Source organism: Pelodiscus sinensis, chromosome 6 (assembly GCF_049634645.1).
Source record: "Pelodiscus sinensis isolate JC-2024 chromosome 6, ASM4963464v1, whole genome shotgun sequence".
NCBI lineage: Eukaryota > Metazoa > Chordata > Testudines > Trionychidae > Pelodiscus > Pelodiscus sinensis.
Genome location: NC_134716.1, coordinates 54,923,862 through 54,948,532, shown reverse-complemented (window position 1 = coordinate 54,948,532; position 24,671 = coordinate 54,923,862). Strand labels below are relative to the sequence as shown.

At 41.9% G+C, this 24,671-nt stretch overlaps 1 protein-coding gene across 7 annotated transcripts in view; it reads left to right on the top strand.

The window, feature by feature from the left end:
• Nucleotides 1-24,671, top strand: part of SNCAIP (synuclein alpha interacting protein) — a 134,125-nt gene that overhangs the window by 95,007 nt on the left and 14,447 nt on the right. For all 7 annotated transcript variants that reach the window (XM_075931950.1, XM_075931945.1, XM_075931948.1 and 4 more), the window contains 5 exons: nt 403-1,271; nt 2,913-3,092; nt 9,636-9,749; nt 11,653-11,778; nt 14,059-14,228. In XM_075931950.1, coding sequence (XP_075788065.1) covers nt 403-1,271; nt 2,913-3,092; nt 9,636-9,749; nt 11,653-11,778; nt 14,059-14,228 — 1,459 coding nt within the window. The remainder of the gene's footprint in view (nt 1-402; nt 1,272-2,912; nt 3,093-9,635; nt 9,750-11,652; nt 11,779-14,058; nt 14,229-24,671) is intronic.

The window sequence follows — 24,671 nt, the reverse complement described above, 5'->3', positions numbered from 1 at the left end:
TGTAAGTCAGAACTGGCGTTCAGATTCAGCCGCGGTTGAAACTGATCAGTTTCAGCAGCAGCTGACGCCAGTTCCGACTTACATACAGATTCAACTTAAGAACAAACCTACAGTCCCTATCTTGTACGTAATCCGGGGACTGCCTGTACATTTGGTTGTGTTCTTTTTGTTTAGGATGTATGTCTAATTTGAAAGGAGTTTTTTTCCAGACTGTTTAATTTTGGTGTTACTGTAGTAGAAGTATGGTTAACTGCAAATCTGCTTGTGTGTGCAACATGTTTTCTGGTAAATTTCTGTTCCTTGTGCTTGGTCTGCAATATCACATCTTCAAAGTATAATCCTGATAAACATACACATCTCAAACTAATATTCTATTCTTAATCAACTTCCTTTTTTCTGTAGTTTCCAGCACTAACTGGAGCTGTGGCGTTTCAACTCTTATTGGAAACGCACAAAAACCAACAGGAATTGCAGACGTGTACAGTAAGTTCAGACCTGTGAAGAGGGTTTCCCCACTAAAACACCAGCCGGAGAGCTCGGAGAACAATGAAAGTGATGATCAAAAGAACCAGAAGGTGGAGTACCAGAAAGGTAACGATTCTCACTCTGCATCTCAGAATGATGATCAGTGTCCAGGAAATGGAGATGGACTTAAAAGCAAAAGCGTTGAATCTGGTGTTTTGCTTGGGGAGCTGGAGCACTATGACCTGGACATGGATGAAATTTTGGATGTGCCTTACATTAAATCAAGCCAGCAACTTGCTGCTTTTACCAAGGTGACTCCAGAGAAAAGGATTTTGGGTGTATATTCAACAGTGAATGGTCTTAGTGGCAAGACCTGCTCTGTAGGAAACAGTGAGAACTTGCCAGCCAGCACAACACAGTTTTGTGTTCTATCCCCTGTGAACAGCTCTCAGATGAGAAATGCGCAGTCCATTGTCCTTAATCAGAACAAGCATTTAGCTGAAGAATTAGAGCTTTCCCAGCCTCTCGTTAAATGTAGCTCAGTCCAGGAAACTGAAGCTCAGAACAAGGGCTTCCTCAACAGGACATTTACCAATCCCCAAGCTCATAAAACTGAGAAGACAATGCCAAACTGCCATCTGAGGACTTTTCATCTTCAGACAACAGCAGCGACAGAAAACAAACTTGAGGAACAGAACAGTAATATGAACTGGAGCAGCTCAGGAGCCCCAGAAGAAAAGGGTGAAGACATGAAAAAAAATAAAAGCATCTTAAACATTGTGAAAGAAGGGCAGATATCACTACTGGTAAGTGTCATCCATTTCATTAGGCATTTATAATAAAATACGTCTGCAAGGTAACACATTAAGGCAAGAGTTAATTAGGATGCATATCATATGCTGCAACTCCATTTGATTCCCTTAGTTAGAAACTCTGTGAGATTCCAAATAAAAATTGAAGAGTTTATATACAAGTATTATTAACCTTAGGTAGTCATGATTGATAAGATTAGTAATGTAGGTACTAAACTGAGATAATATAAAATGCAGGTGCTTTCATCTTAAAATATGCTTGTATACCAATAAATTACAATTTATTTCTTTATGAAGTTCTGCCTTGTAGAATGTTTGCAGTTCACTTTGTTCAGTTATTTGTGGATTACATCACTTTCTACTCAGATGCTGACCATGGAAACAGAGAAGCTTCTGTTATATTCTGATTATTATTCAGGAGTGTTTATACCAGTTTGTTGCAGCAGCATTCACAAATGGGAGCTCCCACTAAAGCTTGATTGCCCTCTGACCCATATGAAGTTTTATTTAGTTTCAGCGCTTTGATTAAAAACCATGAATAGGTGTTTCCAGAGTAACTAGTTGCAAATTAACATCATGATGCAGGGAAAGCAAGATTCAGAAATGCTATCAGAATAGCAGTGCATGCACTATTTTCTATTGTCTTTTTGTTTAGCTTTACCAATCTAAAGCAAAAACAATAACATATAATTAACACAGCAACAAATACAAAAGCAGAATTATTCAAAGACTTGAAATAGGCAGAGGAATAAATCACAATACTAAATAACAAAATTCAAACTGGAATAAACAAAGGCAAAGGATTTTTATATAAAATATCCAATTGAAATAGAGTTGGTGTTAGCTACTCTGCTAATAACCATATGATCTTATCACGGTTTCTCTTTTCTCCTCCCTTCTTCCTCCTGTTGTTTCTGAAAAACACTTGTATTTTGCCTTAAAATTAGATTCAGGCCAGGATCACATATTGTCATATGTCTGTGCTTTGGTCAATAGAACAGTTCTAAGCACTACTGCAGTAAAAACAATATTAATGGAACTAGCTAACACATTAAAGTAGCATTCAGAAGTTTCAGAGCTTACTTACATTTTTCACTCTGCTTAGTTTATGCTATATCTTTTACCATGAAGTAGGATAAATCTGACCTTTTTTTCAATTATTTGTCCTCCTGGTGATATGTGAACCTGAGGTGGAGAGAGGTGCATAGGAAAATTCACTAAGGGACACTATACCAAATTACTCCTAAAGATAATGGCAAAAAAACAAAAGGAAGACATTTTTAAAAACATGTTGAAATTGAAACACGTATTCTGTCGGATAAAGTAACCAGAAACAATACAAAGAGTTCAAATCAGAAAACACGAGCTTTCTATATATGTGGGAATTTTGTTAGGAATTGCTGAATCAGACCAATAGTCCTGCTATACTCTGCTATACCAGCTCCAGGTGTTTTAGAGGAAAGTGGAAAAATCCTTTTTTTCATGAATGTATGTAAATGGTGAATGATTCTTTGTGGCCTCGTGTACTAGGACTTCAGCTTATATCCTGAACCATGAGATTTGATATTCTGTTTAAAATTTTATCTTAAGTTGCATAGTTTATATACTGACTTTCTACTGTTCCTTTTTGCACAGCCACACCTAGCAGCAGACAATCTGGATAAAATTCATGATGAAAGTGAAAACAACTTATTGCACATAGCAGCATCACAGGGACATGCAGAGTGCTTACAACATCTCACTTCTTTGATGGGAGAAGACTGTTTGAATGAGCGGAACAATGAACAACTAACTCCAGCTGGGTTAGCAATAAAGGTGACTTGGTCTTAATCTGTGATGGCTATAAATAATGCTTATACCAAGATGATGCTACTTTCAGTCCTTTTGCTAAATTAAAGCAAAAAATGGGGTAGTTCTATCATTAATGATTACTTATTCACATGAGTAAATAAAAATGTGTTTCTTTTAGAGAGTTAATGTCAGCCATGGGGATGTCAATATGTAGTCAACTAGGTTTATTGGTTAATTCTGTTGACTACATGCACACATGCGTACACGCACACACATCCCGTTGCCTCTGTGTCGAAGGCAGCAAGGGTGGGGAGACAGGAACCAAAATACGTGGGAAGCAAAAGCCAGCTTCCACAGAGCCACCTTGCCCCGCCTCCCTCAGAGGCAGCAGGAGTGGGGCATGCAGGAGCCAATGCTCGGGGAGAGCTGACTTAAAAGCCAGCTCCCATCTGGCCCCCACCCCTGGTGGTGCTGCCTCTGATAGAGAGGCAGCGGTGTGTGTGGGGGAGGGGGTAGATGGGAGCCAGTACAAGTGGGAAGTGCTTTCAAGCTCGCTTCCCATGCATTTCTGCTCCCATGGAGTCACCTGCCACCTGCGTTGCTGCCTCTTTATCAGAGGAAGAGGAGAGGGTAGGTGAAAGCCAGTGCTCTAGGGAGCCAGCTTAAAAGCCAGCTCCCTGCAAGCACCAGCTTTTGCCTGCCTCCCCATCCCTACCCCAACGTGTAAACATGTAACTGCTAAAATTTCAAGCGGTTACACGTTTACACAAATACGCAACAGCTAACATCACTAATCAGCCATAATCCACTGTTTTAGTCAATGGGTTTTTGATGTTTTTCCACATAACCTAACATTGTCAGTTTAACTGGTATTAAGAAAATCATATATTTAAAGGAAATGTTATTCATACTAACTCAGATTCAGATTAGTATTCCTTAACTGTCTGTGGTTGTGACCTGTTTTTCACTTAGATAAGTATAGCATTAAAGACAAGTACAGGCAGTCCCCAGGTTACATGGATCTGACTTACATCGGATCCCTACTTACAAACGGGGTGAGGCAACCCCGCACTAGCTGCTTCCCCCCAGCAGACCAGGGAGACGCGGAGCGGCTTTTCTCAGCAGACACCTCAGCTTGAGAATAAAGGACTGAGGGAAGTGAGGTGTGGGAGAATAAAACTGAGCTCTGGAGAAATGTTTGGCTAGAGTTTCCCCTACAATATGTACCAGTTCCGACTTACATACAAATTCAACTTAAGAACAAACCTACAGTCCCTATCTTGTACGTAACCCGGGGACTGCCTGTATGCAAAATATGTGTTGGTAAAATATGACAGCAGTTTTGATAGTTTCTAATGCTGTTTGTTTTAATGTGTTACATATGAAGCTGAAACTTTTTATAAATATCAAGAATAGTTTGGAGTATCAGACCAAAGTTAAAATTTACCTCTTGCAGAGCGCAGCATGTCAGAAACTACAAAAATTAATGTCATCTGGGAAAAAGTTAAAGCTTATGGGAAAAATCTATTATACAGCTAAACATGAGATTTTTATAGTGCTATTGTACTGTAGTAAAATACAATGGTGTGCAGGAAGTTTGACAGTAAAACTAAACTGTCATCTTTCAAATAAGGAATTAAATTGATGTCTAAGTAATCTTGGTGAGTGAATTTCTTTTCAGAGTTGTAGGTATCTAAAGCTATGTCTACATTGCACTTTGTCATTAATTTTTGTCACTCAGGAGTGTCAGAGAAGCACATCCCTGAATGACAAAAGTTTTAATGATGAAAACCACTGATATGGGCAGCGCTTCTTTGACATAGCCTTAGATTCATTGTCCTGGAAACTTCAGTACTACATATCTACATTCTGTCTACATAAAGTCTTCTTGCAGTTTCACTTGGGTTGAGTATTTTTCTTTATTTCTTATCCTAACATGTCTGATAGTGCAGCTATACTCTCTTAATGTCTGTTGTCTTCCTTCTTAGAATGAGTGGTTATTTTTCACTAGTTGATGAAGCCGTTCTGTTTGTTTATAAAATGTGCAAGCATCCTTTGAGATAAAAAGCACAATACTGTGTATATATATATCTACTATATATTTGAGAGTGTTTGTCTTTCTGTTACTCTCTTTGTTCAAGAACGCCTTCTAAATGGTAAGAGCTAAGACTTCCAAATTTTGTATGCAGCCTCCTCTTATCATAGCTTAAAGCAGGGGTTCCCAAACTTTTTGACACGGGGACCAGTAAATCCATTCACGAGCTTTTGGAGGACTGGTAACATTCATTTGCATATTTGCATATTCATTAAGCAAATGATGAATATTCAAATAAGTTGTTTCTGGTCCTCCCAAAGCCCCCAGTGCTAGCTTTAGCAAAGCTTTTGATACGATCACCCACAATATTCTTGCCAGCAAGCTCAGGGAATATGGATTGGATAAATGGACTGTAAGATGGATAGAAAGCTGGCTAGACCAGGGTTTCCCAAACTTTTTACTTTAGTTGGAACCCACTTTTTTTTCAGTACTGTTTTTTGCAGCCAAAAAATATAAATGCATATAAAAAATAATTAAAAATGAATAAAGTTTCGGTGTTTCACCCGGCTGCATCCTGTGCCCAGCCTAGGTCAGGGTTTCGGGGACCCGGTGCTGCACGGGCCCTCCAGGAGGCGGGAGCAGGAGCAGATTGGGGGTAGGGTATCTGGTTAGGAGGGAGGGTGCAAGGAGGCGTAGGGTTGCCAGGTGTCCGGTTTTGTACCGGACAGTCTGGTATTTGACGGTTCTGTCTGGGAAACAAATTGAGAAAATACCGGACATATAAAATGTCCAGTATTTTCTAATTAGGCAAGTTTTATTATAATTAGATGTATCAGTCCATAGCTGCGAACTGCCTGGCTGGTAGATGTGCTAACGCTGCATGAGTGTGTCTACCAGCCAGGCAGTTCGCAACTACATGACGGATGGTATGAGGAGGGGCAAAATGGAATCCCCGGGGCAAGACTCACTCATGTGCCCAGGTCTGCATGTGCCTGGGTCAGTCCCGCTTCCTGCCGGCCAATTCGCTCCCCCCCCCCCCCGCCAGCTTCTCCTCCCGATCTCCCCTGTGCAGCCCTGCTGCCCCCATCTATCCCTGCTTCTAGCGGCTGGTTCCCCTCTGCTCCTCACTGATCTCCCCTGGCCAGCCCCGCACCCCCCGACAACCCGCCCGACCATCCCCGCTCCTCCCACCCCTTCCCAGCCGGCCGATTCTCCCCCACTTCTCCTCCCGATCTCCTCTGGCCAGTCCCGCTGCCTCCATCCAGCCCTGCTTCTGGAGGCTGGGTCTCCTGTCCTCCTCCTCCCAATCTCCCCCAGCCAGCCCTACTTCCACCATCCACCCAGCCTGTCCCCGCCCATCTCTGCCGGACAGCCCCACTGCCCCAGCCCTGCTTCCCAGTGACCGGTTTCCCCCCCCACACACACCTCCTCCCAGCCCGCCCCGCTTTCCTCCCGGCAGCCACACTGAGGCCCGGTATTTTTTTCCCAAGCCGTGGCCCATAGTTTAAGAAACACTGGCTTAAAGCAATGTAAGGGTTTGGTGTGCCAGGACAATGGGATGTGCTTGGAATGGGATTGCATCTCATAAAACCATACAGAAAAGAGACAGAATTGCCAGGCAGGTGAAAGGGGCTGGCTGGGAGGCCCCTTCACTCCTGGCGGGGACTGCCCTAACCTCAAGCCCTCCTTCCTCCCTGATTCATACAGGGATGTTGACACGTGTCCCCCTTTGTTAGGGAGCGAGGGGAAAGTGCACAGTTTGCTGCATTCCTCACTCTGGCTGGGGAGTGTAGGGAGAAGATGAGCTATGCATTTTGCTCTTACTCCTTGCCAGAGACAAGAAGAGGAAAAGCAAGCATCCCTGGTCTGAATTTTCCTTTAATTTTCCACATACACACAAAAAATGGTAAGGACCCGAGCAATGCTGGGTAAATGTGCTAGGTTATTATGTTATGCAGTCATGAGTACTGTATATTGTAAGAGACTCAGGCACAAGTTCCATTAGTGATAATGCATTATGCTGGTTTTGCCCTGCATATCAGGATCATATAGACAAATATGGTAGATGTGATATCACTTTTCTGAAGTTGTAAAATTGTTCTGGCATAACTAAATTTGATAGTCTTCAATCCATATCCCTACAGCTCTTTAGACACAATTTAATTTATTGTGTGTTTTATTCTCTTTTTACTTGTTTTACACCAGTATATCTCCAATGGAATTACAGGCAGTCCCCGGGTTACGTACAAGATAGGGACTGTAGGTTTGTTCGTAAGTTGAATTTGTATGTAAGTCGGAACTGGTACATATTGTAGGGGAAACTCTAGCCAAACATTTCTCCAGAGCTCAGTTTTATTCTCCCACACCTCACTTCCCTCAGTCCTTTATTCTCAAGCTGAGGTGTCTGCTGAGAAAAGCCGCTCTGCGTCTCCCTGGTCTGCTGCGGGGGGTGCTAGCTTCGCATCTCCTTGGTCTGCTGGGGCAAAGCAGCTAGTGCAGGGTTGCCTCACCCCGTTTGTAAGTAGGGATCTGATGTAAGTTGGATCCATGTAACCCGGGGACTGCCTGTAATTCTGATTTACACCATTATACAGCCTCAATGTCTCAATAGCAGGAATTCCCATTTCAGTTTATCATAATGGCTAAGTGTCTTGTCTCTGACAATGACCAATACTGCATGCTTCAGAACAAGATGTTTGTGTGATGCATAACATTCTCCATTAAGGATTAAGTGAATTCCAACCAAACCATGCAATTTATGACCTCATTCTGATTTTTTTATGAACTAGGGAGTGGAACTGGAGTAAGTGCTATATCAGACAAGTCCTACTACCATGTTGATAATTTGTTATAACTTGTGTGAAACTCCCTGCAAATTACAAAGTGTTCCCTTGATGACTTTAGTTAACTAGCAGGCACTATGATTTATTAATCCATTGCTCTGATTTTAAAAGTCTAAAAACAGAATATTGTCTTTGAAAGTGGTGAAAAAGATACTGTTTTGTCAAATAGTTATATTTGGCTGCATTAGAGCCAGGATCTGAGATTTCTTTCAAAGGTCTGTTTAAAAGTATACATTAAAATATTTTCACAGTTTTAATTATTTTTAATTAAATTGAGAGAAATATATGAAAGTAAGTAAAGTAACTTAATAGGTTATACAAAAAGATAAATAAGAAATGGCAGGTAGAAGAAAGTCAAATTTTGTATCATCTAACCTAGAGGCTGTGTCTAGACTACATGCCTCTGTCGGCAGAGGCATGTAGATTAGACAGATCAGCAAAGGCAAATGAAGCCGCGATTTAAATGATCGTGGCTTCATTTACATTTACATGGCTGCCGCGCTGAGCCGACAAACAGCTGATCAGCTGTTTGTCGGCTCGCCGCTAGTCTGGACGTTCCCCCTGTCGACATCAAAGCCCTTTGTCGGCAGCCCGTTATTCCTCGTGGAATGAGGTTTACTGGGGCTGCCGACAAAGGGCTTTGATGTCGACAGGGGGAACGTCCAGACTAGCGGCGAGCCAACAAACAGCTGATCAGCTGTTTGTCGGCTCAGCGCGGCAGCCATGTAAATGTAAATGAAGCCGCGATCATTTAAATCGCAGCTTCATTTACCTTTCCTGAACAAACAAATCTACATGCCTCTGCCGACAGAGGCATGTAGTTTAGACGTACCCAGAGAGTATCCCTCTGTTGGACAGAATAATGGCCAAACTGTATTGTCTTTGCTCATACAAGCAGTAGTCCCATTGATATGACTTCTAAATTGCTGGGACTAATTTTGAGAATAACAAAAGCAGAGTTCCATTCTGAAAGATCCCAAAATATTGTACAACTTGTATACTGAAGTATCACTTCATTTACTCTTGAAATGTAGCTGCATCTGTGGTGTCATTCAGCGGTTATTCTGGGCCAGCAACTCTATACAACAGGGCTGGGGCCAGTCAGGGCCTCACACAAGTGGAAATCAAAAAGGAAAGAAACAACCCTTCACTGACATTGACCCCAACTGAGAAGGAGGACATTTCCCCACATTCTCCTCACACACCAGAGCCATGGGGGGCCCAGGCTAGTAGATTTTGTGTGCTTCAGCCCTGCAGTGGGGCAATGACAGGAGAGAGCCTGGAGCACCATTGTGGGCTCCCCAATGCTGGGGGAGGAGCCCTGAGCCTTGGGGTCTGGATCTAGGCAAATCAGGGGCCTTATCTGGTCCCTTAGCCTTAGGTTCCCCACCCCACTATACAACAAGCTTTTAGAAGGAAAAGGGAGGAATAATTTATTCATATGAATCTCCAGGGTAAATTTAAGTAAGGAAAATGTTGCCAGTATCAAGTTTATAATTAGGCCAGGCCACTTGGGTTAACAAGTATGTTATCAGTACATTTAAACACAGCCTTTGCAAACAAATTAGGATGATTTCCATGAACATCCACATGCATATATGATTCTGATTAGCATTTCCATATGTAGTAGATGAGGTGTGGAATCTGAAACAGCTGGAATTTTTCTAATACGCCTCTCCCACTATTTAGAATGGTCAATTGGAATGTGTACGGTGGATGGTGAGCGAAACTGAAGCCATTGCGGAATTAAGTTGCTCAAAAGATCACCCAAGCCTTATTCACTATGCAGGTTGTTATGGTCAGGTATGGTTCTATTTTAAATTCATGTTTTTACTTTTTAAAAGAGATTGATTCAGTGCATTCACAGTAATTTCTTTTTATACTGTTCAAGTCAAATGTTTCCTAACATAACTTATGTTTGTTACTAAATGCAACCTCTCTTAATTATTAAATACAAACTTTCTTGATTAGTCATAATGTTAAGTCCCCATAAAACTGCATATTTTAATTAATGTGTTTTAAAACTATTTCTCCTTATGGTTCCTGCCATCATGGTGTCAGTTATTGGTTGTGGGAAGGGTTAAGTGACACATTAGCTAGGTATATTACTTTCTCAGCTCTGGTTAGTCATCTCGTCGTGGTCCTAATCAACTTTTGGACTCATCAGAAAACCACCAAGCAATCTGGTACAGTTGACATGCTGTTTCCAGGAGACAAGAAGCCTGAAATCATTTGGCAAAAGTGTGACAATTTAGGAATTAAATGCTCTAGAAATGGTTCAAGGTGTGGGGAAACTTGAACAGTATCTGCCTACCTCAAGCCCTTTTAGTTGCTCTTTATCTAAAAGCACAATGTAACCTAACTTTATTTTATACTACACTTAATCTACATCTAAATCTAGTGATGGCTAACCTTAAATGGTTCATTGTTTGGATGCTTACACCAGTTATACTGAATTGCAGGGTGTTTGGGGTAGGGATGTTAAGTAGCGGTTAATAAGCTAATCAAGTAGTCAGTGGAATTAAGAGCAGTCCCAGCGTATGCTGGCTCTGGAACTGCTGCAGCTCTGCTTTTTACATGTAGTAAGAGCCGCCAAGAGGTCTGGGGCCCGGCGCCAGGCAGGACTGCTCAGTCCTGGCTTGTGCCAGGTCCCTTGCTGCGCCTCTGCCTCCCCTGTGGAGATGGTACTAGGGAACTAGCTTTTGAGCCAGCTCCCCCGAGCACTGGCTTCTGCTCCCTTGCAGCCTCTGATGCAGTTTAGGCTTATTGAGTGACTAGTCGCTTACATCCCTAGCTTGGAGGAGGATACACTACTAGATTACGCAGCCCTCTGTTATTATATGGTCCTCTTTCCCCAAATAAAACTCTACAATGAACCCTTCCCAGTGGACCTTCATCATACCCTAGTTCTACAGTGTCCCTTTTGAGAATGAACCAATAGGCTGCTAACCCTCTCTCACTGCTCTGCTGAATAGTCTGTCAAGGGAGGTGCACAAGCAGCCCTCATCTTACCCTGTATAACTGGGAATAGCATAGAACCCATTACTGATTTTGGAATCACTGCTCCCCCAGTGATAAAAACAATAAAAAAGGTGCAGCCACTGTCTTTGAAAAAATGTTTTATTCCTTCTCAGACAGAGTGGTTGAAATGGAGGAGTTAAGGGAGACACAGAAGTACATAAGGGAGACTTTCAGGGGCTCAGTAGAGCGGTCCCATCTATAGTCTGGCAGCCTGGTTGCTGTTGAAGGGGATGAAAGTTCTGGAAGCAGAACATCAAGTTGAAGCAGAGGAGAACAATGCCATAGTTGAATTGATGAGGAATTTTGCCAGAACAGGGGAGGTCATTTCTGGCTCCTCTGCTGCCGCCTCCCCCCCACGCACACACACACCAGACTCCTCTGGGTGGCCCAGTTGGGCCGTACACCAGACATCCCACTCCCCTCCTCTCCTTGTGCGGCCCAGCTGAGCCCTGTGCCCCCCTGCAAGCAGTCAGCTGAGCCGCTCCCAGCCTCCCCCTTCTGCCTCAGCCCAGCTGAGCCATATGTTGCTCTTCTCCTATGCATGGCGCTGGGCTTAGAGGAAGAATTTTAAAGGGGATACGTGAACTGAAAATGGGATCTTATGAGAAGTTTCAAGCAGTACTGCCAGCCCCATCTCTAATGCATATTGCTTTTGCTTTACTTATTTCTTAATTTTTTTCCCTAGGAGAAAATACTTCTGTGGCTTCTCCAGTTTATGCAAGAACAAGGGATTTCTCTGGATGAAGTTGACCAGGATGGCAACAGTGCTGTACATGTAGCTGCCCAGCATGGCTATTTAGGATGTATACAGGTAGAGTACTAACTGCATTTAACTCAGAAATCTGCTTTACATTTAAAACATCTGCAGATTAAAAGTCCTTAACATCCAAATGGAGAATCTCGTAGTAAGAAATAAATCCTGGTAATTAAAAGATATGTAAACCATAAAAAAAAGCTTGAACAAGTAGTCCTCAAAGTGAAATGTGTAAAAAATGTATGTATCTGAAGTGCTAAACTCCATTTTTAATTAGGCTTACGTAAATACAAATTCTGCTGTAATAAGACAAGAATTAAACACTCAATTCATAGTTTTTATTGGTACATAGAAAAATAACATCACTCCTTGTGCATTAAGATGAGACCACCTGTTAATGTACTTCTAAAGAGCTAAAAGGGATTGATAGACCTACTCTAGCATTGACCTACTTTAAAAGCGTTTTGCCTTTCCAATTCTTGCCACCTATTTCTCTTTCAAGCGAACCATTGCAACTATCCAGAAAGGGGATGGGGGAAACCATATACAGCCAGGGTACATTATGTTGAAAGACTGCACTCTGAGCAAGCTGCTGAATCCAACATTGCAGTGTTAATCCCTGGGCATTACTAGCAGTATTATACACAAGAATAGTTTCTGGTGTTCAGTGCAGCTAGCACTTCTTGTGGTAGACAGTCAAAATTGTTGACCAGAAGAATAACGAAGGAGGAAAGAATTAGTCTAAATGGATGGCAAAAGGATTGTACTAAAAAGGAAAGTATCTGAGAAAGATATTGGTAAGAAAAAAGGAGAATAGAGAAAAAAGAGAAACAGAAGATCCACTAACTGGGTGGAAGAGTAAAAAACCAGAAGCCAAAATGGGAAAAAGAAGATATAGGAACAAGAGGAAGAAGGAGAAAGAGAAAATGTATCTGACCAGTAGTAGTATTTTTTGAGAATCATAAAAAAGAAGCACTAATTTCAGGGAAGTCATTTCAAGCATCTGTCAGTAGCAAGAGCAGAAGATTGAACAAGTAGACATTTAGGTCAGAAATCAATCAAACAAATTTGGAGACATGACCATAACAAAACTTTGATCTCTAAATTTTCTTATTACTGAGATGTTGTCTTGCTTTGACAGACGTCAGAAGTAGACTTTGCCCAGTTTATTAAATGAATCAGTGCACATGCACAGTCCCCATCTTAGTTTTTGTTATTATTTTTCAGATAGTTGCAACGATCAGTTGGAAAAGAAATAGATGGAAGGAATACGAAATATGTAGGACCTTCAGATGGGAGCACTGTCATGGTAGGTCAATGTTTAAGGCTACCAACTTTGACAGTGTCCCTTAGAGCTATGCAATAAATTGCAAAAGAGAAATGATTAGCAAATTATTTTGACTTGGATAGTAACAATTTCAGTCCATTCCAGTAAATGAAGAATTTCAAAAAAAATCATGATATTTTGAAAATATTTCTTTCTTTGCTAGATAAACCAGTAGGGGAAAAACCTACCAATTAGAGACCAACAAACTTCATTTCAGTGTCAGGAAAACTGATAAAAAAAAGAAATAATTAAATAGATTTATTCAAAAAAATCATAGCTTCTATTAAGGAAATTTGTGCCACTCCCATATACTAGAGACCTTTGAGTGTTTGTTTCATCCCGCTGAGTCTGTCACATCTTCCATCCCCAACATGTTCCTATGCTAGAGGTCCAGGACAGAAAGCTAGCTCTGCTGACCTTATCATACCCAGGGAGTCCTTGTGTTGAGCTGAAAAGATCGGATGGATAATTTCATAGTAAGGCATTCTTAAAATCAGGCTAGTTGGTCATTCGCAAAAAGACAGATTTTTGTACAAGAGCATTTATTGTATTATCACAAACAAAAATTGGCAAGTGTCCAGATGTAAACTTTTTTATTCACTAGTCTCAACCCCACAGTATATTGTAGATTTAAAACCTGTGATAAAAGTTACCCTGCAAAAAGTAACAAAAGGTGTAAAATCAAGTTACCTCCAGGACAGGAAAAGCAAAAGGAGGAAAATACTTTATCTGATCTTCAGAATCCCCTTATCGGATAGCTCAGTATTCTAAATTACTCCCATTTCTTCCTCATTGTTAACTTTGATTGTCAGGTGAGGAACTCTGACCTACTGAAGAGTTGTTTGTGTGAATGATTTTTAAAAATAATTTAGACCAGGATTTTCAAAACTGAGTTCCTATACTCACGGTTTTAAACCCAGTTTTAGGAACCTAAATAGGAACATCTAGCAATTTCCATTGATTTGAAAATCCATTGACTTACATTTGTGTTCTTTCTTACATCTTTGCAGACATTGGTTGAATATGGAGCAAATGTCACTATGCAAAACCGTGCTGGAGAGAAGCCCTCACAAACTGCTGAACGACATGGACATACCATGTGTTCCCGTTACTTAGTGGTGGTGGAGACATGCATGTCATTGGCATCTCAGGTGGTGAAGTTAACTAAACAATTAAAGGAGTAAGTATTTATTCATAGAATCCTAGAATACTAGAACTAGAAGGGACCTCAAGAGGTCATCAAGTCCAGTTCCCTTCACTCACAACAGAACCAAGCACCATCTAGAATAGATCATCCCTGATGGGTGTTTGTCAAATTTACTCTTAAATATCTCTAATGACAGAGATTCCACAACTTCCTTAGGCAATTTATTCCAGTGCTTAACCACCCTCAGAGTTAGGAAGTTTTTCCTAATGTCCAACTTAAATCTCCCTTGCTGCAAGAAACAAGGCCATTGTTTCTTGTCCTATCATCAGGGGTTAAGGAGAAACATTTTTATTCCCTCTTCCTTGTAACACCCTTTTAGGTACTTGAAAGCTGTTATCATGGGGGGGGGGGGGGGGGGGGCGGGGACAGTGGCTTTTCAGGGATTGTTTTTCAAAAAAAGTCTCTCCCTTATCTTTTGTTTATTAACTTGGACCCTCTGCTTTCTTTACAGTAAAATTAGTCAATTAACATTTTCTGCTTCTTTCTCTATCCACCACCATACTCTCTCAAACTCTGCTCCTTCATCTTTAGCTGCTTTGCTCTTCTGCTGATCTTGGTGAGAGTTTGCTGTTTTTATTGTGTGCGGGTATGTGTGACACTATCCAGATATGCACATGTGTGTAAGTCATCACCTCACACTTTTCCCCTTAAAAGCGTAAGGACCAAATGACCACTAATCTCATTTTTCTGTTTACTGTGCATACAGTTAGATGCATTAAAATGGTTATTTGCAATTACAGTGTTGAATGTTGATGTTGTGAAGAATAATGGATATAATAGTTGAAAAATCTTTAGCTCTTAAGAGCCTCTCAACATCCACAGCAGCTTTTCTGGAAATACTGTATGTTCTGTTGTTTTCTGCACATGTCCAAGTTTGAGTGCATCACTATGGCTCATAGCAAATGAATTAGCTATAAGGGCCTGATTTTCAAAATTTAAGGGGTGTGATAGCATGGCTGTGTTTTGTATAAGCAGTCACTGTAACAGAATGTCTGGTCAGGGTGAAATTTTCAAAAGCATTCAGTATTGGCCTAACTTGGCTCCCATTGAGATGAGCGGTAAAATTAGACCAAAAAGGAATACTGAAAATCCTGTTTTTAGTGAATACCATTTCCCAATAAGACATGCAAACATGGAAAAATGGATCACATAATTTATGTGATTAAGTACAAATTTAATGCCTTAAGATTGACGGTCATAATATTTATTCATCCATTTTTGTAAGTACATGTGTATCTGCCGTGTAGGACTTGTAAAGTCTTTTTGTTATATATACAATAGCAACTTGCATCCTTTTCATTATAGAACTCATTTGAGTTCATATGATGTATTTGGTTTTTGCATACATATATGTAAATGTATGTGTGTGTGTGTGTGTGTGTGTGTGTGTGTGTGTGTGTGTGTGTGTGTGTTACTGAAACATCTCAGTTTAAATTTTTTCACACACATTGTCATGATCCCACTGGTTTTGAACCTTCAAGATAGCTGGTTACCAGTTGATCACTGCTCATTGGCCAAAGGGAGAGAACAAGAAACCTCAAGCTGCATCCGTGAGGTCCTGATTAGAGGAACACCAAGAATTCTCTAATTGCTCAGACATTCCTATTTAAGGTACATAGAGAGGCACAAGAAGGTCTGTCTGCACAAGTAGACTTTACCTGGCTGCTGCTTGGACACCTTGTCCCACGGCCCCAGCCTCTGATTACTGGTATCCTCATCTTGCTCTGATTCCTAGTGCCCTGTCTAGTGTCTCATCCCATTTAGATGAGTTCATTTAACTCTTGCCTGATTTCTGATCATTTGAATGTGACCCTCAAGAAGTAGGTCAATAAGCAAGCACTAGATTCAGCTGCTTATATTCTTGCCTCTCTTTCCCTGCCCCCCCCCCCCCCCCCCCAACATACACACACAATGAGAAACATCTTCCAAAGCAATGAATTAAAAATAGAAGAATGTTGTATCTTGTCACACTTTTTGTATGTTGTCATTCAGTATTGAAAACTCACTCTTTTTCTGTGATTCGGATACTCATCTCAGTTGTTTTATTTTCACTAAAAATAAACAAAAATAGAAATGGAGAGTATAAGGGGCAACCATCAATTCTTTGTTTCAGTTCTCTTTTCAGAAGAACTCTTTTTTATCCATAATCCTCAGACCAGTGTTGTACTCTATCTCTGATGGCTCACTAAACCTGTCAGCCAGCAGCTGGGGGCACATATGGCTAATATAAGTTAGCTCAGTCTATTTCCTGACAACAGCAACAGGCACCTCCTAGAGCCACTGTTTCCCTTGATCTGTAGAGCATAGGAAACCCTTAGAATCATTAAACTTGATTCCAGATCGGTTCCTGTGCTTGACCCAGCTGGATCTGTGTTCTTTAGGAGTCTCTCTTTCCAGGCCTGAGTGGCTTGTTCCACTGCATGCAGCAGCTGCCGCTTCCCCATCTCTGATTCGGCAAAATGCTGTGAGCTTCTTGTGGGGCTGTCTTACAGCCTAGGTGGCTTGAAGAAGCAACTTCTGCCTCCCTGCTTGGGTTACCAGCCTCAGCCCCAGTACTGTGTCTGACCTGAGCAACTGCTCACTATGAGTAGGTGCCCCCACCCAGCAGTCAAGGCATATTCTGGAAAAGGACAAGAATTCAGGCCTGGCTTTGCACCTACCCCACAAACCAGCAGCAATGGCAGTGGCACAGAAACACACAGAGATACCACTGGTATGAAAAGGCTCCCTGGAGTTAGTTTCATAAGGAGCCCCAGCTCCAGACTATCAGGAAGACTCAGTGACTCCGGTACTTAAGATTTCAACTTCAGCAGGCCCCAGCCCCCTCTGACAAGGCCCGATACTCAGCCAAGAATACTTAAAGGTGACATTCCTCTTGGCACAAAGCTTACTAAGCTGTTTTTTCTCCACTGTCTCTCCCCAACATATAATAGGGATTATTCCTGCAGCAGGAGAGATTCCCGCCCCACCATCCACCCTGGGTGTGTGCTCTATTCCTGTGATCCTGGTTTGGCAGAATGGTCCCTAGATTACTTTTCCATCTTGCATTAGTTTGAGTAAGCTTGGTTCCAGTATTGGAAGAGACTAAAAGGAGGTTTAGAGTCACCTTTGCCTCTCACGTTTCCTCAGCAGTGCCAAGCATGACTCTCTACACTTCCAGAATGGCAACCTTCCACACTTGCTGCAAATCTTGAACTGATATATCATGCCATCACAGCATAACATTTGACACCTTCCTCTGTCCCCAACTTCAGTTGCTACTGTCTACAGCTCACTTCCGCTAACCACCTGTGCTTCTCATCAGCCTCTCTCTGAAACCCCCCGTGTATCCGAAGTCATTAATGGTGTCTTACAGTTACAGTAGTTCACTTATCACCTTCCTTTTCAGCCACATCATCTGCCTCTCTGGAAAAGGCACCACTCTTAGCCTGTTTCGAAGCCAGACTATCCCAGATACACATGGGATCTGGTTGTGTGAAAGCAGAGCACTATCTCTGCTGCTCAGCATGGCCAGCTGAACTTAAGCAACTCAGAAAGAGATTACCAAGACAGTCACAAAAGTTTTTCATGATGCCCGTATCAAGTGGTCTCAGTTGCACTTCTTAAGAACATCAAGGGTCTTAAGAATTCAGTTAATCAGACTGATTTCCTCAGGATAGGTTGTACCTCCCTAAACCAGGACTTTCTGGTCCAGCAACATTCTGGCAGAATCACAGATGTTCCTGGACAAGAGAGCCTGGGCCAAGCCCATTGGCACCGTGGTCAGGCGTTTGCAGCAGCTCTGGCTGGGGTCCTGGGAGTCCATCTGCTGCAGTAGGGCCAGGCATCAGTGGCAGCCCTTGCCTGGGCTAGCAGACAGGATCCGGGGGGTTGGCCTGGTTCAGCCACCCAACGAAAATACCAAACACCTTTCCTCTCCCTCCCCCCCCCAAAAAACACCGGGAGACAAAAGTTATTGAGCAAAAAAAAAAAAGCGACTCCAAGACTTTTTGGCTACATCTACATTGGCACCCTTTTCCGGAAATGCTTAAAACAGAACAGTTTTTCCATTATAAGTATTTCCGGAAAAGCGCGTCTACATTGGCGTCATCATTTTCGCGATCGGGGCTTTTTTGCGGAAAAGACTACTGTGCTGTCTACACTGGCCCTTTTCTGGAACAGTTTTTCCAGAAAAGGACTTTTGCCTGAACGGGAGCAGAATAGTTTTTCCGGAAAAACAATGATGATTTTACATTAGATCATCATTGCTTTTCCGGAAAAGCAAGCGGCCAGTGTAGACAGCTTGCAGCTTATTCCAGAAAAGCAACTGCTTTTCCAGAATAAGTGGCCCAGTGTAGACACAGCCATTAAGCAAAAAAAAAAAAAAAAAAAAAAAAAAATTAAATTCAAACTGCATGTCCTCTTTAAGAGTGAGTCCAGGGATAGGAACAGGGGAGCAGTTGAGCACTAAAACCCAGGGGAGTCATTGCTTCGCCTGGGTCTTTTTTGCCGGCAGCCATTTTGTGCCATCAGCCTTGTGGAACCAGGTAAGTCTGCGGTCAGGGAGTTGGAGGTGTTGGGGGCCGAGGGATGGGACAGGGAGGCCGGGCGCTGAGCGTTTGTAGGGTTGCCAGGTGCCCGGCATTTTCGCCTCCTGGCCGGGGGAAAATAATCAGAAAATACTGGACATCTTAGGTGTCTGGTACTTTCTGAATTATTTTACCGGACAGGAGGTGAAAATACTGGACTATCCGGGTGAATACCGGACACCTGGCAACCCTACTGGCCTGAAGTGGAGCTGGCAGTGGAGAAGAGGTGTAGGCTGTGGGGACTGGTGGTGAGGGACCTCTCCTGATACAGTAAATTTCCTCGATTGGGGACTGGTCAGGTCCCAAGGGTATCAAACCAGGGAGGTCCAACCTGTAGTAGGCCTGTGGCCTAAGGCACCCATGGACTTCAGATTAGAAGAGATCCTACTGAACAAATGAACCAACTTTTAACCTTCCATTGGCATTAGCAGCCTTGACCTATTTGTTTTGAGCTATCACGACTAAACTTTCCTCTCAGGCCCAAAGACATTAAATCAGCCCTTCTCTAGATCTCTTTGACAGTGTCCTTTCATGGCAGACACCTCTGTAGTCTCCCTGTAGTTTGCTCTGGACCTATTACCGTAGCTAGATAACGTTAGTTGAACGGAGGTGGAAATCATCTACCCAATCTAAGCACTTACTGGCCTCTTTGAAAGACTCAAGGGGCAAGCTTTTTGTCAAAGCAATGAATAAAGGGGGGGGAAAGATATAGGCCAACATACCCTTGTATCAGTGAAGCATGGACTACAGGTTTTCATCAGAAAGCAGCCTATCCTTTTGTTGCCCCTGTTGTTCTACATTCTGTAGACAAAACACTGGGATTTATATGTATCATTTTATAATATCATGCAGATGAAGCCAAATAAACACAATTATAGAACAAAATGAAGCCTTGCAGCATGCTTTATTCTTTTGTGTGTGATACTCTGTTATAAAATTATAAAAGTATATTCAGATACAGGGTATTACCTTTAAATAATTATCCATCATTTACTTACTCATGTGTTTCATTTTCTACTGTTTAAAGTATTGAGTGGAAGGGTCAAAACAATACATTGGGTACATTGAAACATTTTGACAGCATTTGGGGTCTTAGCTTGTTCCCACTATAATCAATGACTAAAGTCTGTGCCTAAATTAGGAGCAAGGTAGTGCACATAGTTAGGGCCACATCCTGAGGTCCTTATTCATTTCTTCACAGGACATGTTGCCTAAGTAAAAGCTGAGTAAGAATCCCAGAATACAGCTTTGAGACATTTAGAAATAAATTAACCCTTAACTATACGCAAAGCAGTGAAGGTGATTTGTAATTATGTATTTTAATACTGTACTAAAACTCACGATATTGCATTAAAAAGTATTACTCTAGAATTTATGATCCTGTAATTCACAAGGATCATTCCTGTTGTGTGTGTGTGCACATGCATGTCTATTGCATAGTATTCATTATGTAATGAAACAAAGGAAATAAGGAAATGGAGTAAGCTTTAATAAGTTTAATACAATAATGTATAAATACAACTTTTTAGTATAATGCTTTTCAAAAGTAATTGAGAGTGGGAAGGCATAACTGTGAAGGAAACACATAAATAAAGGTTACTATTATTGGAAATTTTTAGTTACATCCATGAAACAGTTTGTATTATTTCAGATTAGTTCTCTCTGTATGTGATTTGTGTTTCTTATTTTAATATTCTGAAATGGAAGTTGAGAAAAGAGTAAAAGGTAAGTGAATAGATATATAGCTATTGGAGAAAGCTGAAAATAATTGGCTTGGACCCTGCAAAGTGGTATATTTTGGGAGCCTACAGTATACTCCAGTGTGGACAGATTGTATTATCCGGTGGGTTGAGGACAGATTGTGTGAGTGATTTTAAAATAGTACTCAGCATTGTGTAGATGAAGAGAAGGAAGAGGTAAAATTAAAAGAAGAGAAGATGTATATAAATTAAAGTATGGTATGGCATGTTGGGATCTCACCTCAGATGCTTTACTGCTTTCCAGATTCACTTGGTATTTTAGAAGAAAAAACATTTTATTTTCTGTCAATTCTGCTAAAACAACTTGGGGTATGAGAAGACATCTGGATTCTTTCTGGCTCTGACATTTCCCACTATAAAGACTGTATTTGGAACTAAGTTAACAATTCTGTTGATGGTATTTGAACTAGGAAAGATTCCAGCTCATTGTCACAGAGCTATGTTAGTTCTGCACAACAAGATTAAAAACATGAAAATATGTCAGGGGATACCTTTGTCAGTGGAGAAAGGAATCAAGGCTTCCATCCCTGGATACTTAGGTCCAGATTCTGTAGTCTGCTTAGGCCACTTCGTAAGTAATACGCTTTGAACTAGCCAGAAACTTCCAGTGGTTAAATTCTTGTGAGCAAGAAGAAATTTGAGGCAACAGAAAACTGGTAGTCATGGCTCTGTCACATCTGTAGCTGGTCATTACATTAACCATCCCCAGCCACCAGCATAAGGGAAGGTAAAAGATGGGGTACAGAGGAGCAGAGTTCAGCTACAAGTTATCATCTGCCAGCATTAAATTAGGGCTTCTCCCGCAATGCCCTAATTTGCATCCAAGTTGGTAGCCCTGAATTAGGACACTATAAGAAGCTCCATGCCTCATTCTCCTCCCATCTCCCCCTCAGGGCTGGAGAATCCAGAGCGCTGCTCCTAGAAAATAGCTATACTTACCTTTTTGGAACGTAGATGAATCCATTTTCTTGTACTTCATTAGATCAGTGTAGTTCAGATTTGTCCATGTCTGGAGTATGTCTTGGGATTGTAGTAATTTTAGAGCAAAAGGGAGGTAAGTGCAGCTCCTAAAGTTATGAATTGTGACTCATGGACATTCTTTGAGACAGAATCTTCATTCACTGCTTCCTCTTAAGTGGAGTAAAAGGCTAAAATATGCTTCAGTTTTAGGGTATGTTTACACAGCAATTACACAGCCCGTGCCAGGTAGCTTGAATTCGCAAGCTCAAGCTGCAAGGCTCTTTCATTCTTTCATAACCTTCTGGGCTTGGGTTGGAGCCTGAGCTCTGAGACCCTGCTACATGCAGAGTCCTAGAGTCCAGGCCCAGAAGCCTATACTGCCATGAAATGTCCCAAGGCCCACAAGTCCAAGTCAGCTGGCATAGGCCAGAAAGGGTTTTTTTCATTGAAGTATACACATAAACTTAGCGGCCGGCATAGAATCATAGACTATTAGAATTGGAAGGGACCTCGAGAGGTCATCAAGTCCAGTCCCCTGCCTAGGGGTGTAAAGGAGTAGTTGAGTCAACTACTTGCTTCTCTCTCCCCTCTGCCTCTGGAACAAGGGGGGAGGGAAGCAGAAGCTGAAGCTGGTTCCCCCTAGTTCTGTCTCTGCATTATTGGGAGGGGGTGGGGGAGAGCGAGGAGTCAGGGGAGGCAGAGCTGCAGTGGTCCTAGAGCCAGGACTGCTTAGTCCCAGCTCGCATCAGCCCCGGAAGCTACCCCTGATGCAGCTCTGCACTTTAAATGTAGTATATTTATTATACTACCCCAACCCACGATGTATTCTCTAACATTTTACAGAAATGCTATTCTAGACATTTTGTAATTAATTTTTAAAAATGTATTGGGATTTGTTCTTATATCAGGGCTGGGCTAGGTGGTCAACCAAGCAGGTTGATCCAGCCCATGGCTGCCCTGCCACTCCCCCACCTCCAGGCCAATCAAGATGGGGGAGCATATGAAGTGAACCGCCAGCGGATTTGATCTGCTGGCAGTTCACTTTAGGTGCTATATGCATTTGCAGGGCAGGGCAGGTGGTGAGAGACTTCGTGCACTCCCAGACCTGGATTGGCCTGAGGGCAAGGGGAGCTCACAATGTCTCCTCCTGCCACCCAGGGCACACAGCACCTAGAGGGATCCACCAGCTGTTTAGAACAGGCAAGGGGTGGGGTGGGGAAAGGACTTTATGTGCTTCCTTTGTCCCCAGGCCAGTCAGGGTCTGGGGGCAGGGGAGAATGGAAGTGTCCTAGCCCTGTCGCTTTTACCCGAGGCCCCATCCCTTCTGGGGCGGCCCAGAGCCACTTCGAAAAATCTGTGAAGTGGCCCCCCTTCTAAAATGATTGCTCACCCTGTCTTATATTATTCTACATGTGTTTTAGTTACCATGAGTTCATCTGTACAAACTGTTGAAGGAAAGAAAAATGAAAACAAATAAACTTAAAACACCTCTTAAAAAGGCCTTAAACTCTTATATGTACATAAAAACATCTCAACAGTAAAATGTTGTACAGTGGACTTCCGATAATCCGGAACCTATGGGACCTAGGAGGTGCCGGATTATCAAATATGCCGGACTATCAGGAGGTACTATAAACTGGTTATATATATATACTGTATACATTATATACTGTATATAAAGTGTTCTTAACCTTTTTTATTGTACATACTGTATACAGTATACTGTAATGTTTTCATTTTTTTAAGCCTTTTTTACCCTTTTTGCTCAGTTCAGCTGCTGCCGCTGTTACCTTGTGACTCATTTTTTGCCAAAGCTCACTCACTAGGCTCTTGCCATTTTGATGCCGGACTATCAGGAGTGCCGGACTATTGGATGCCAGACTATTGGAGTTTTACTGTATTTGGGAATATGTCAAAGGAGAAAGAAAAACTATATCTGCTTTTGGAAAGTTCTTTTCCTATAGTTATGAAGTCACCGTTTTTAGCTCTGCAAAGTTTGGAGATACTGGAATTTAAATAAGAAATATTGTCTTTCCTGAGCCACACAGTACAAGAGAAATGCAATGTATCATGTATGCCATCTTTATATTTTTGTTTTATATTGATCTCTGTCTGTACCAGGAATGAGTGTCTGTATTCATGTATGGATTTTCTCTATTTCTTTGGTAGGGTTATCCTATAATCATACAAGCACTATCAGTCATGCACTGTATTTTATATTTATTTAGTTGTGCTTCTCCAAAGTGATGGCTATGCATGCAGACCATTGATAAATCATATACAAAGTAAAACAGGAAATTAAAGAGGTGGTGTATGGGCTATAGTGGTGTATTCTGTCAGCTGCACTGCATTCTATTGGCTTTCACCACTGTTCTGTGGGAAAGTGCTGCAGAGACCAGCAGAGAAGCACTGGCGAGATTGTGTCTTAGAGAGAAACGGTCCAATCCGTGTTGCTCTTGGTACACCACAGGTACACAATCTGTACTGTCCTTTAAGATGAGGATGTTTGTTCTAATGATGCATTAGTCCTATTCTGTGGTCAATGTCCTTGTCCCCTCCTCTTGACCTTCTGCGATTTGTTCTGCAAAGGGAATAATAGCAAAACTCCAGAGCTAGGACCTTCTGCAAAGAGCAGTCCCCCCTCCCCCTTCTCCCTACCCAGGCACAGCTGAGGAAGAGGCATTGTGACCTAACCTTAAATTTGCTGTCACTTGATATTTGGGGATCTTAAGCTGGCACCAGATGCACTAATAGAAGCCTTATTAAAGGCACAGGAAGAAACCATCCCGATGCGCAGCCAGAAAAGCAAATATATAAGGCGACCAGATTGGTTTACCGGGGACATCCATGGTGAGCTTAAATACAAAAAGGAAGCTTACAAGAAGTAGAAACTTGGACAGGTGACTAGAGAGGAGTATAAAAATATTGCTTGAGAATACAGGGAAGTTATCAGGAAGGTGAAAGCGCAATTGGAATTGCAGCTGGCAAGGGATGTGAAAGATAACAAGAAAGGTTTCTACAGGCATGTTAGCAATAAGAGGGTGATCAGAGAGAGTGTGGATAACTGAATGAAGGAAGTAACTTGGTGACAGATGATGTGGGAAAAGCTGAAGTACTCAGGGCTTTCT